The 12,861-nt window shown below is 52.5% G+C and overlaps 5 protein-coding genes across 5 annotated transcripts; 4 read left to right on the top strand and 1 right to left on the bottom strand.

Annotated features, from left to right (window-relative positions):
- Positions 1–137: 137 nt before the first annotated feature.
- Positions 138–1,924, top strand: APUU_70942A (uncharacterized protein; the record flags this gene model as incomplete). The annotated part of the gene is made up of 2 exons (XM_041695871.1): positions 138–944; positions 1,001–1,924. The coding sequence occupies 2 exons, from the start codon at positions 138–140 to the stop codon at positions 1,922–1,924; spliced, it is 1,731 nt and encodes a 576-aa protein (XP_041561558.1).
- Positions 1,925–2,413: 489 nt separating this feature from the next.
- On the top strand, positions 2,414–3,647 carry APUU_70941A (histidine phosphatase family protein; the record flags this gene model as incomplete). Its single annotated transcript, XM_041695870.1, has 4 exons — positions 2,414–2,530; positions 2,615–2,848; positions 2,920–3,162; positions 3,249–3,647. The coding sequence occupies 4 exons, from the start codon at positions 2,414–2,416 to the stop codon at positions 3,645–3,647; spliced, it is 993 nt and encodes a 330-aa protein (XP_041561557.1).
- A 230-nt stretch (positions 3,648–3,877) lies between these two features.
- Positions 3,878–5,019, bottom strand: MRPL22 (mitochondrial 54S ribosomal protein uL22m; the record flags this gene model as incomplete). The annotated part of the gene is made up of 2 exons (XM_041695869.1): positions 3,878–4,908; positions 4,971–5,019. The coding sequence occupies 2 exons, from the start codon at positions 5,017–5,019 to the stop codon at positions 3,878–3,880; spliced, it is 1,080 nt and encodes a 359-aa protein (XP_041561556.1).
- A 1,593-nt stretch (positions 5,020–6,612) lies between these two features.
- Positions 6,613–10,607, top strand: PRP24 (U6 snRNP complex subunit PRP24; the record flags this gene model as incomplete). The annotated part of the gene is made up of 3 exons (XM_041695867.1): positions 6,613–9,189; positions 9,241–9,468; positions 9,522–10,607. 3 exons carry the CDS (start codon positions 6,613–6,615, stop codon positions 10,605–10,607), a joined length of 3,891 nt encoding a protein of 1,296 aa, XP_041561555.1.
- Positions 10,608–11,617: 1,010 nt separating this feature from the next.
- On the top strand, positions 11,618–12,452 carry APUU_70938A (uncharacterized protein; the record flags this gene model as incomplete). Its single annotated transcript, XM_041695866.1, has 4 exons — positions 11,618–11,717; positions 11,796–11,857; positions 11,918–12,208; positions 12,279–12,452. The coding sequence occupies 4 exons, from the start codon at positions 11,618–11,620 to the stop codon at positions 12,450–12,452; spliced, it is 627 nt and encodes a 208-aa protein (XP_041561554.1).
- Between the last annotated feature and the right edge of the window lie 409 nt (positions 12,453–12,861).

Raw genomic sequence — 12,861 nt, 5'->3', positions numbered from 1 at the left:
ATTGTGACTGATATCGACGCTCACTTTTCAAACTTTTGAGCATCCGCCCCGCTATCGATCATCAGCCTGAGGCCTACACTCCAATTGCGCCAGACAATATACAATTCCAAGCTGTGAACCCTGAAATTTTCTGTACCATGTCTACAGACCATTTGCTCTACCCAATGGAATTCTCCAGCCACCAGGATGAGTGGCTTGAGTTCGACAGCCTGTTCCAGCTCCCTTCGGAGTATCTAGACAGCAATCCCACCTCCGTGGAATCTATATCTCCGCGCGACCTCGACCAGTCGTTCGCTGATACCGAATTCCTGAACTGGGACTCGGACCCCGCTATGTTCTCGCAGGCCATGTTCCCCGAGTTCACGACGAGCTGCGAAGCCCCAGTAGAAGGGCTAGACCCGTCTGCATTGGACTTCCAGTCGTTCATCAACCCCAATGCCGTTCTACAACCGACATCTCAAGACCAGTTTGTCGACGCTGGTTCCGAGAGTGCTTGGATTCCAGAGACACAGGACTTTGGGGCTCCCTCTTCTTTCCGTTACATGGTTGAGTCGCAGGCGGCTCTGGACACCCGTTGCTTCTCGCAAAAAGAGAAGCGACGGGATGCTTCAATTGCGCTACACTTGCAGCGCTTCCAGGATACGCCATCAAACAACCTCCTTTCCTCTCCTAACTGGTCTGAATCCTCCCTCGATGTGACGCAGTATGAGCGTTCCTCCACAACGTCGACTACCCCTCCTGTCTCTGACTCGCAAAACTCGTCTTCGCCTGTATCTGGGTCGGAGCCTGGGACTGGCTCCATGCAGTTGGTGTTGGATCTCAACATGAACACAACCACCAATGTGCCAAAGAAGCAGAAGCCGAGGTCGAGAGCTCAGAAGGAGAACTACATCAAGGCTAGGAAGTATGGGGTCTGCGAGAAACATCGCAAGCAACACAAGAGGGTAAGCCGTTGTCCACCTTGCAATCATATAGCAGTTTATTAACGAATATGGGACAGTGTAACTGCCTCGAGAAGGCCGCAGCAGCCGCGGCAGGAACTTCTCAGCTCAATGTTAATGCTTCACGTGCTGACGCCAGCACGCTATCTCACTTGCGCACGAACCATGAGAGATTACTTGCGACCAAGTCGTCGCTACAACGCTCTGTCCACAGCCCGACAGGCTTTACGAATGTCGATCCACTAAGACCACCGACGCAACCTACACGGGTACCGCTTCCGGATCTGTCTCCTACGCACCCGCTGGCACCAGCCGGCGTCCGCGACCAGGTCACAGTGAGACAACCGGTAGATATGCGCAAGCCGAATGTATCACGCACGCTACCGGTACAACCATGTGTCTCGCCTACAAGCCACAACAGAGGTACCGGCGTTCGCGACCAGGTTACACAGAGACAAGCAGTAGATATGCTCAAGACGAATATATCACGCACGCTATCGGCACAGCCATTTGTTTCGCCTACAGGCCACAATAGAGCAACTGCACAGAACACGCAATTGCTTGTTACAACAAGCGGAGGCTTGCTGAATGTACCCGATGTCTATAGAGACAAGCGCAGTCAATCCGTGCAACAACACACGCAAAGATCTACGCAACGACCTACGCAACAATCCCCCAGATCACAGTCCACCGGACTAAGATCAGGCGATCAGCAAGTTCGCCAAACCTTACACGATTCGGTGGGCAGACTGCCAATTGGCAGTCGCGGTACATTGGATGTGCCGGGATCTGGAGTTGCAGATTATCCTCTCCTTGAATGCGCAAGCACAGTTGTCCGCAGGACCGCGGCCAGCTTGTTCACCTTCTGCAGAGACTCATTAGCTACTTCGTCAGTGGCAGCCTCTGCCTCTTTCCTTGGCCGTCTTGCAGTGTTCTCTTCCAAGCTTTATATGCAATCTAGGAAGGGAATGGGGTTCTTATGAACCTCCGCCCCGTGGGCGATGAACATTTATCGAATTGCAGTTTTCTTATGTGTTGGTTGGGTCGTTCTATTCTAGTGGATTGGCTGTGAGATCTTAGCGAAGTTTCATATACCTGTTTGGTATCATTGTTCTTTCATGCATTTTTATCAAGCACATTTCTAGATACTCGAGTACACTAATAGATTCTGTGGAATTTATGCCTATTTTTACTGTTATTACGTATCTTTTTAATTCTACGCTCGTCGTTTGTACACAAGATTTCGACCTCGTAAAGCTCGTGTTGAAACTCCGCTAGGCCCGCTACGGTACTCCGGAGTAAGCAAAGAACCACGATCTTCCGGACAAAGTCCTTCTCTAGTTAGTCTAATGACTCACTGAGATTCTGGACCCTTGAACATCAGACAAAATTCTAGATTTCAATTTATACCTCAGTTACGTACTGCCCAAGTCAACTCCCCGCACTCACCAGGCACTCCCCGCTCCCACAACATGGCAAACCCAAACTCAACCACAGACCTGCCTTCCAGCTTCCACTTCCACTTCTCAGCGGTCCCCGGCATATTCCTCCAGGGCGACCCCACCACCGACTCCGACACATTCGACTATGTAAGCCGCCCACAGCCCCTCACCAAGACCGTACCGAGATAGAGAGAGAATACAATAATCTAACCTGGCGGAAACGACTTCTAGGTATCCTCCAACTTCGGCCTCATTGACCGCTCTTACCCCTCCGACCCCGTAAATGAATCCGAAAGCGAAACAACTTCAAAAACAAAAACACAATGGCAGCGTCTGGAATCATACATCGCTCAGCTAAACCGTGCTTCGCCGGGTGAGTTAACATACAAACTCCTCATCCTGGGCCGCCACGGGCAGGGCGTACATAATGTCGCGGAGTCGCGATACGGTACTGCGATGTGGGATGTACGTAGCAGCTCTACCTACCTACCTACCATGTGAACACCGGACTAATGCATGGCATGGCTATTGCAAAGTGCCGCTACTCCCTCCTAAACGGCGACGAACACGGCAGCTGGTTCGACGCCCAACTCACAGAACTCGGAATCGAACAAGCGCGCATAGCAAACGGGGCATGGAAGACACAGATCGCGCAGGGGTTTCCACCACCGCAGTCTTACTACGTGAGTCCGCTGATGCGGTGTTGCGAGACCGCGAAGGTTACATTCGATGGAACCAAGCTACCTGGAACGGAGCCCTTTCGGCCTCTTGTTAAGGAGGTATGACTGCGACCTTTCATTCCTCAACTCATGATTCTATGGCTATGTGACAGAATATCTGGCTAACATTGAAACTAAACATCTAGCTCCTCCGCGAAACTCTCGGGCTACACACCTGCGACGCACGCTCACCCAAGTCCGCCATTCAGGCTGCTTACCCATCTTATATATTCGAGCCGGGGTTCAGTGAGGAAGACCTGTTGCACAAGGCTGATTTGCGGGAGTGTGATTCTGCGCGGGACGCGCGGTTTTATGAGCTGCTGGGCGATATCTTCGCGCACGATGGGAATAGCGTGTTATCGCTGACGGCGCATTCTGGTGCGATTATGAGTATTTTAAGTGTTGTCGGGCATAGGAAATTTACGTTGGAGACCGGTGGTGTGATTCCTGTGCTTATCAAGGCAGAAAGAAGGAGTGGTGAAGCGCCAGCGAGGGTGATTGAGCCCTGGTTTCCGAGGCCAAAGTGTCCGGGCGAGGCATGTTAGATGTTAGACTTAGACCTAGAGAAGAACTTGGTTATGTAGTTTATATTTCGTAGTGTACATAGGTGAGCTCTGGACAATTGTGTGGGTAAAATGCCAGTGAAAAAGAAAAAGATGCTGATCCGGCCCAGGCGGAGTGCTCCCAAAGATGTAAATAATACAAAACGCCAGAGGAATACTAGGGTAGTATAACTTGAACCATGGCTCGAATGAACAGACAAACATGGCGGAAATCACCAGCTGTAGTACTGGTTCTGCTGCGTGATCGGACGGTCAGGCAGCTGTGTCCAGAGCCTAGCCTTGCGCTTGCGCAGTTCCCTGGCCTCGCGGTCCTCCCATTCACGGATTCGTGTCTTTTCCTCCTTCAACACAACCGATAGAGACGTGTATGGTGGGCGGAGCATGTTGATCTGTCCCCTTGCCCGGTGGTCGTAGTCGATGCCGTATGGCCCGCGATTCACCCACGCCTGGGAGATGTAGATGGATGTAGGGTCGGTGATTACCTTGCGCTCGCCGTCTTTGAGGGTGATCTTAATAGGCTTCGATGGCTGTGCTTCCTCGCCAGCTTGAACAGCACCTAGCCCCATACCCGAGCGGACAACGGCAACGTTCTTCGCATGCTTAAGGTGCTCCAGGACATCCTTTGCGGCCTTCTTCTTGCTGAACTGCATTTGGACAATGGCCTCGTCGATATTCTTCCCAGCAATCTGGCGAGCCAGAGGGCCCAATTTCTTGATCGAGGTCTTGAACCAATGTGACTTGGACAGCGACTCACGCTCCGTACGCATGATCTGCTCTGCCTTCGATAGACGGCCGCGGCCACGTAGCTCGCGGACAACCATCTTACGCTCCCACCGAATACGCGCCTTCGGGCGCGGATCCAGCACTGCCTGCATGTTCGCTCTGTTCCTTGCCTCTACCGATGTCTGCGGCTCGGTCTCGCCTGGCTCCGCAGCTGGGCCTTCCTGCTTGCGCCCAGCTGGCGTTCGGCCAGAGGCCATCAGCTTGGGAGCAGCTTCATCCTCGGCGAAAATCGAATCGGCGCTCAGGCTACCTTCTCGCTTGAGGGGGGCAGCCTGTCTGCGGACGGTAGGCTTCGCGGCGTCGGACTTTCCACCAAAAATGAAGTTCTTGATCGAGGAGAGAGCAGAGGGCTTAGAATTTGTCTCTGGCTTGTTATTGGGGGCGTCGTTGTTCTCTTCGGCTCGACGGATTGGTGTGCATGTGAGGGTGCGGCGAGGGATGTAGGTGATGCCGGTCCGGGCTGAAGAGTGTGTTAAGACCAATTCGGGTGGAAATCTTGTCAGAACATTGAAGCAGACTTACCTGACCGTATCATTTGCCCGTAGGGATGTAGAGCGCCCATCGTAGCCATGGGGGAACAAACAACTGGACGACCGGCTGTAGTCTGCTACGGGATCAACAGGAAAAAAGTTGAGTGTTGGCGGTGCGCAGTTGGTGTTTCCGGTCTGCCGTAGTTTTTGTCTAATTCCTGCCTGGGGCATGAAAACCATCAACACCAAATGTACTCCGTCATCCTCGTCCCAATCAACTCTTGCTTTCTTCATCTTTAATCGCTTGATTCTTGATTATTGTCTGTTTTAATGAATCACCGGCCAGGGCCCTACATTTGATCCGGAGAAGCGCCCGAAGCACCCCGTATGTTTTCCTCGCTTAGATTACCTCATGGGCTCGTCCAGCTGCGAGCCACGTCAACCCGATTGGGAATTATGCTTTCGCGATGCTTAAGCTCTGCCCACACTTATGATACAATATACGCCTTGCGCGATACGACAGGGCGGGCGCCCGGGAGAACTGCTCGGAAGAACTACTCGAGTCGGTAGATAGTACTGTAATAGCCTGAATCCCAGGCAGGGCTCCATCCGTGTACGGTAATGTGGACCAGATATGGCAGTGCAGAGCACGATGCTCCATCACGGTGGCAGGGCTTGGGAGACTCAGTCCGTGCGCTTGTCTTCGGTTTCTGCTCTCGCAGGGCCCAGAGCTCAGCGCTAGTGTAGGCCGCAGAAAGGAGTAATTATTGGCAATGTCGCTACTCTGCCGCAGAGATATGACGTAGTGAAGCAGAATTTGCAGCAAGTACGTACTCCGTAATTGAGGACGACGCATCGTCAGATCCTCGGCTGGCGCATCAAAGAGATACGAAGCGACAGCCTGAAACTACAAGGACGAGCACTCCAGAGTGGGAAACGTGTTGTGGCCACCGAACGGGAAACACGCCAGACTATCATCCTCATCTCGAGTCGTGGTCCGTTTCCTGTGCCGAGCTCTCTCTTTCGTCTCTCGTCCATCTCCACCAGCGTCGTCGATCCACTGGTTCAGGTTCTCTCATCCTTCGTCGGCCCTTCGAACTTCTCTCGTCTTTTCCCTCTCTCTCCCCAGCACTCTCTGTACGTCGCCGCCCTCCCCACGCGACCTCCCACCTGCCCGCTGACTGCTCTGCTTTCCTAGGACTGCTTCTGCTCTCGCTAGAGCGCGTTCTCTAGCTTGTTCGCTGGCCCCTCCCTGTCTCGACTCGCCATCTGCATCGTCGTGCCTCCGGTGCTTCACCTTGTCTCCCGCACGAGCGATTCCGTCGAGCTCTCCCGATTTTGCATCAGCCTAGGGAAAGAGAGGAGCATAGCTTGTGAGACGCCTTCTCCGGTGTTATTTTCTCTTCTTTCCTCCCCGCTCTTTTGTCATCGCCTTTCTTCTCGCGCATCCTGCCCGTGGCCTGAGACTTCTCCGTTCAAGCAAAGAGGGACAACGCCCACCCGTCGTGGAGCTGGACAGCCTGGAACTGGGGCAGGAATGGACTCGTTGATGAGGAAACTGTGGACTGTTCTTTGAAGAATCTATTTCTTTTCTTCCCTTGTTTTTACACCCTCCCTTACGTCAGCACCTTGCTGCCAGCTCTTTGCGCCCTTCCCTGACGTGGTCCATCGCTATCTTCGATAAAACCGATTCGATGATGGACATCAATTCTCTCCTTTCGCCGCAGGACGCGAACTCAAATTCTGGGCGCTCAACGCCTACCACGAGCTCTTCTGGCAATACCTCCGCTCCTGCGCCCGGGCCAGCGCACAAGCCCCTACGGAAGAGTCGCACCGCTGCGAACCGAACCCCTATCGCATCGTCGCCACTTGCGCAACAAGTCTACGCCCCTCCAACCAACGTACCTGAACCCTCGCCGCCTTCGTCGATGAGTCCCGCTGTTGGACCTAACGTGGGAGGAGGTGGAAGCGGAGGAGGGACACCGCCAGCTGCCGACCTGCAGAACTCGCGGCAACCATCAACTCCGGGCATGGACACTCTTGCCGACCTCGCATCTATGCAACATCACCAACCACCGCGGCCGAATGCCGCCATCCTACGACCCGAATCTTACGAGAGTCAGCTCTCGCCGTCAACAATGTTTCCGAATGTTAACCAGATTTCCCACAACACCCCTACTCCACGCTCGTCCTTTGATATCGCCATGTCAGACGGCCCCAGAGAGAGCGCCCGGAGAAACTACGCCGCCTCATCCCTCCTCCCCGACGCTCGACGGATGGCGACCGAATTATTCGCCCGTATTCACGTAAATCCACAGTCTTACGAGGCACATGTGAATTTTATCCGCTTGCTACACGATGGATTTGTGAATCACGTCTACCCGCCGAATAACCCGGAGATTCATGGCGAGCCTCGAGATTACGATCTACTCAAGGACATGAGAACTGCCCGCGAGGAGATGGACAAGCTTTTTGCCATGGGCGAGGATCTTTGGGCTGAGTGGATTCAAGATGAGAGTATGCTGGCTTCTTCAGTGAACGAACGCATCGATGTGATGAATCTTTGCCAAAGATCGATTGAAGAAGAATACGGTAGCACCAAGCTCTGGAATATATATGGCGAGTGGGTGCTATACCTATACAACGCTGCACACGGTGATTCGACCCAAAGCCACTGGTCGGAGCAAGATAAGCTGGTGGGCCGAGAAGTCTTTACCTGGCAGAGTGTCCTCGACACATGGCAGAGGGGTGCTGAAGCAACGAGGTGGAGAATTCATGACAGTAATACCGTATGGGATCGACTGTTAGAATTTCAGGTTCGCGACGTGTCTCGCAACCCCTCCCAGGACAAAATCGCACGAGTACGAGAACTGTTTGACATTCGATTGCAGACGCCTCACGCGACATGGGATCAGACATTCCAGGCGTTCTCCAGTTTTATTTCCACCTACTACAACACAAACTATGAAAATATTATGTCGGAGACGGTAACACAGTATGCCACTCCGGTTAAGGAACAGTATGCGGCCCGCGAGGAGTTTGAGATTCGTCTTCGCAACGCGACCGACTCTGGCGACCGTGATGAGGAGTGGATGGCATTTGCTGAATACATTGAATGGGAACTTCAAGGCACCCGACGAAGACGCAGTGCAAATTTTGAACTTATCAACGCGATCTACCAACGCGCGGTTTTGCGGTTCCAAACCAATGCTACGGTGTGGGAGGACTACATTATGTTCCTCATCGATGAATCAATGCATGGGAATGTGCATACAACAACAATCTCTGCGCTTGACCGAGCAACCCGACATTGCCCTGGGTCCGGTACTTTGTGGTCGCAGTATTTGCTCAGCTCCGAACGAGAAGGACAATCGTTTACGAAGATCGCAGATATAAAGCACAAGGCAACAAGTACAGGCTTACTCGATGTTGGGGGCATGGAAGAGGTGCTGAAGGTGCACACAGCGTGGTGCAGCTACCTTCGCCGGCGTGCTTTCTTGTCCGAGGCTACTGACGAAGATCTGGACGTAGCTGAAGTGGGAATCCGTTCGGCAATTGAGAGCGTCCAGGAGCTTGGAGAGAAGAAATATGGTCGCTCTTATGAAGGCGACCCACTCTTCCGTCTCGAGCGTATCTACATACGTTACCTGAGTGAAAGTGGCAGCTGGGATAGTGCACGAGAAACCTTCAAGGGCCTCGTCGGACGCCGTGGCAACAGTTACGAATTCTGGCTGACATACTATCACTGGGAGCTGGTTTCTTGGAGCAAATTTGTCCAGGGTGAAGCAACGGTTGATGCCGCGCGTCGAACCCCGAATCCCAGCTTTGCCACAGCTGTGTTGAAGCAAGCCATCAAGCGGACGGATCTTGACTGGCCGGAAAAGATCATGCAGACCTATGTCGCGCACTGCGAAGACTACGAGGACTCGGAGGAACTACAGCTCGCCGTTCTGGAAACCCGGAAGGCTACGAGAGCCATCGCCACCCGCCGGGAGCGGGAGGCTCGAGAAGCTGCCGCTTTACAGGCTCAACAGGCTGCCGAAGCAGCAGCGGTTCAACCAACATTAGAGGCTTCGCAGGCGGAGAAGAGGAAACGTGAGGATGAATCGGCTGTGAATGGCCTCCCTGCCAAAAAAGCACGAGCAGAGACAACACCAGATGTTGAAGCAGAACCGGTAGCACTCCAGCGTGATCGTGAGAATTCTACGGTTGTTGTCAAGAACTTGCCTCAGAATGTCTCAGAGCACAAGGTGCGACAGTTTTTCCGTGATGTAAGAGGTTCCTCCCCTGCTGAATAAATACATTTTGACTAACTTGGATAGTGCGGTACGATCAACGGTGTTAAGATGCTTCCCGGAGAAGATGGTAACACCGAAGTAGCCATGATCGAATTTAATTCGCGAGAAGACGCCGAGGCTGCGCAGACTCGCGATCAGAAGACCCTTGATGGCAACATTATTCAAGTTTCTTTTGGCTCTGAGACGACCTTGTTTGTCACCAACTTCCCGCCGACGGCCGATGAGAACTACATTCGACACATGTTCAGCAAGGTATGTCGAAACCGTAATGTTTCATTCGGTTGCTTTTAATTAACGTTCTATAGTATGGTGAAATTATCGACATACGGTTTCCATCTCTCAAATACAACACGCATCGGCGGTTCTGTTACCTACAGTTCAAAGCTTCCGTGGCCGCCCACCACGCCACAGAATTGGACGGGTCAACCGTGAGCAATGGCCTCAACCTCGTGGTTAAAATCTCGGACCCTTCACGCAAGCAAGATCGCCATGGTCCGATGCACGAAGGACGAGAGATTCACGTGTCCAACATTGATTGGAAGGCCAATGAGAATGATCTCAAAGAACTATTCTCCAAATTCGGCAGCGTGGAGTTGGCTCGCATGCCCAGAAAGGTTGATGGGGGCAGTAAGGGGTTTGGTTATGTTGTATTCAGTTCCAAGGAAGAAGCAACTGCAGCACTCGCCATGAATGAAGTCGAGTTTCGATCCCGCCCGCTTCACGTTAAGTTGTCCGCCCCTAATGGGGCCAAACGCACCGCTACCACTGTTGTCTCTCGGGTGGCTGGGTCACAGTCTCCTGCGCCGGAGACTAACGGTACAGCACTACCGGAATTAGAAGAGCCCACGGGTGAGCGAAGGGACCGTACGCTGGGCTTGATGAACGTCCCCGATACGGTGAACGATGCCCGGATTCGGGCGCTTATTGAACCATATGGTAAACTGGTCAAAATTATATTGCGGCCGGACCATCAAGGAGCGATTGTTGAATTCGCCGATGTCAGCCAAACGGGTAAAGCGGCACTTGAACTCGAGGGACAGGAGATCTCGCCAGGTCGGAAACTACATATTGGAACGGTGGGCGACATGCTGAAGCAGTCTGCGGAGAAGAAGCAACGGTATGGCCAGGGTGTGAAGCCAAAGGAGAAGTCCAAAGCCACATTCCTTGCGCCGACGGCGCCCATCAAGCGACCGCCGCAGCCGGGAGGGCGGAGTGGGAAACGCGGGCATCTGGGGGTGAAGCGCGGAACGGCCCAGCAAACGAGTACCACGACCACAACGACAGCAACAACGATGACTGCGACGAACGCCTCAGGCGAGGAAAACAAGGGCCAGAAGAGCAATGACGACTTCCGCGCGATGATCCAGCGGAGTCAAGGGGAATCATCATAACGAGGGCGCTAGGTTGCGTAACGGCTGCATGACGGGTTTTTTTACCCATTTAATTCTCTCTATCTCTGATGACGGGCATATATTCTTTTCCGTTTTGTATTCTATTCCCCAAGCCACCCGCCTTGATGCCATGTCTCGTTGACAACGTCGGCACAGTGTAGACTACTAGTTCTGTTTGCATGTTTGCATTTGTTCACTTCTTTGACGTTCATGAAGGGCTGAGACACGGCGGGTTCATGTTTCTACATTTACAGGGATTTAGACGAATCTACTCGTTTTCTAACTCTTCTTTGCTTTTTTCGTACCCTGAGTAACTAATACGTAGTGACCTAGATAGATGATGACGTCAGCGATGTTTGCAGCTGGAGTGAAGCTATTCCGAGAAATAAACTTGAAACAACCACCATGCCCATAATGGCGAAATTAATGCCCAAAAGACCCACTAGCCGAGACAGTGACAGGCCGACAGTATCCCCTTCATCATCGAGACAGGCAAGTTGCGCCGTTTACTGTCATCGCAAAGCCTCGTCTGATCACCAGCGGCAGCAGCGGTTATTGGCTGGGAAAGTCGAGCAAGGCAGGCAAAGCGGGCAAAACAGGATTGATCATCATTGGCGACATTAGCCTGGCTTCAAGGCCAGATGAGGAGATGGGAAGCTTGAATAACCCGAAGCTCCAGTGGTGGTACAAATTCCCTCTGCAATATTGATGCGATCAGGTGCAGCCACTGCGTCTGTGCTGCTGCTGGCTGCTCCCTTCCAGGTATCCCGCCCGCTCCTCTCGCTCCTCCATCTCCCATCTTCATTCCTGGCTTCGCATCTCTCCCTTGCATCCCCGTGAACTCTCTGTCCTGTTTGTCTGTGCTCTCTGTTTTTTGTTATATTCATCTCCCCACCCCTTCTCCACCTCCCCACCGCTTCTTTCTCTGGGGTATATACATCGGTATCAAACGGCTGCCTGCGTCACCGTCGACTCTCGCCATCGACCTCGACAGCAACGCACCCCTCCAAATGGACTTCCATCTAATCCCACGCGGTGAGGACCGGAACTATACCGGCTTCCTCACCAAGACAATCGTCTATACTGCATCTCTCATTGTCTTCCTAGCCGGTACGTACTCCCGCCCTTCCTTTCCCCTCCATGTCTGAGCGCATGCAGTATACGCTAACAGCATCCACCCCATTGCAGCATTTGGCCTCTCAATAGCATCCATAATCGTCCCCAACTGGGTCAGCTACCACAGTGAAAAGGTACATCCACTCACCCAGCTGCGGTCGCATCGCCTGCAGTCGAACTAAGCACCCTCACAGCCAACATACCACTACTCCTATGGCCTCCACCGGCGCTGTTCCTCCCTCACCGATACATGCGAGAGCTTCCCGAAGCGCTCAGACTGCGTCGCAGAAGACCGGCACTTCTGCTCTATGTGGCGCACCGTCGGCTTCATGATGTCGTTTGCGGTCGTGCTGGAAGGGATGAGCGTCGTTGCCTACTTGATTATCCTTGGTGGAAACAAGGCGCTGCGCGAGTCTGGGTGGAAGATATTGAGTATTCTGATTATTTCGGCCGCTGTTGTTCAAGCGGCCAGTATGTCAGTTGTGGTAGGTTATAAACTCTAATGAGCGAGTGGCAGAGGAAAAAAATGCCAAAAGCTAACAAGGGCGCTTTCAGGCATACCTGGTCGACAACGAAGCGCGTTTCTTCGTTGGCTGGCGCCTCGACGAATCGTGGATCTATTGCACCGTTAGCTGGTGCGTAAGTGTTGTCTCAGCGGGGGCTTTGATCTTCGCTGGGTACACTTTGCCCTCCGAGGGAGGGTACGAGTTGATTCCGGATCACTCGTGATTTATTTTCTTACCTTTTTATATATCGTCTCTGTTGCCGACTTAAAAGGCGGTTCGGATGTTATCTTCGAGATCTATTATTTTTCCCTCGCCCCTTCTCACTCTTGATTAGCGTGGTGTCAGACTCTTTCTTCTCTTCACGTACATACATGATATAAAACATGACGTGTGTGAGTGGCTTAATGCCATGTGGCATTCTAATATGGTGGTATATTTATTTACATGCTTGGCTTGGTTTATGGCGTGTTGAGTTGTTTTTATTTGACAGTATAGTATACAGGTAGACGTCAGGCTACGACTACAATCGTTATGTTAATAATGCTAATGGTAGTTTCATGCTTTCTCACGTTTTCGCTCTACCACTACCACTATACCATCATTAGCTAGGTTGATATTAGGACATTGACCAA

Source organism: Aspergillus puulaauensis, chromosome 7 (assembly GCF_016861865.1).
Source record: "Aspergillus puulaauensis MK2 DNA, chromosome 7, nearly complete sequence".
NCBI lineage: Eukaryota > Fungi > Ascomycota > Eurotiomycetes > Eurotiales > Aspergillaceae > Aspergillus > Aspergillus puulaauensis.
Note: the sequence above shows the minus strand (reverse complement) of the source record. Positions and strands in the feature narration are given on the sequence as shown.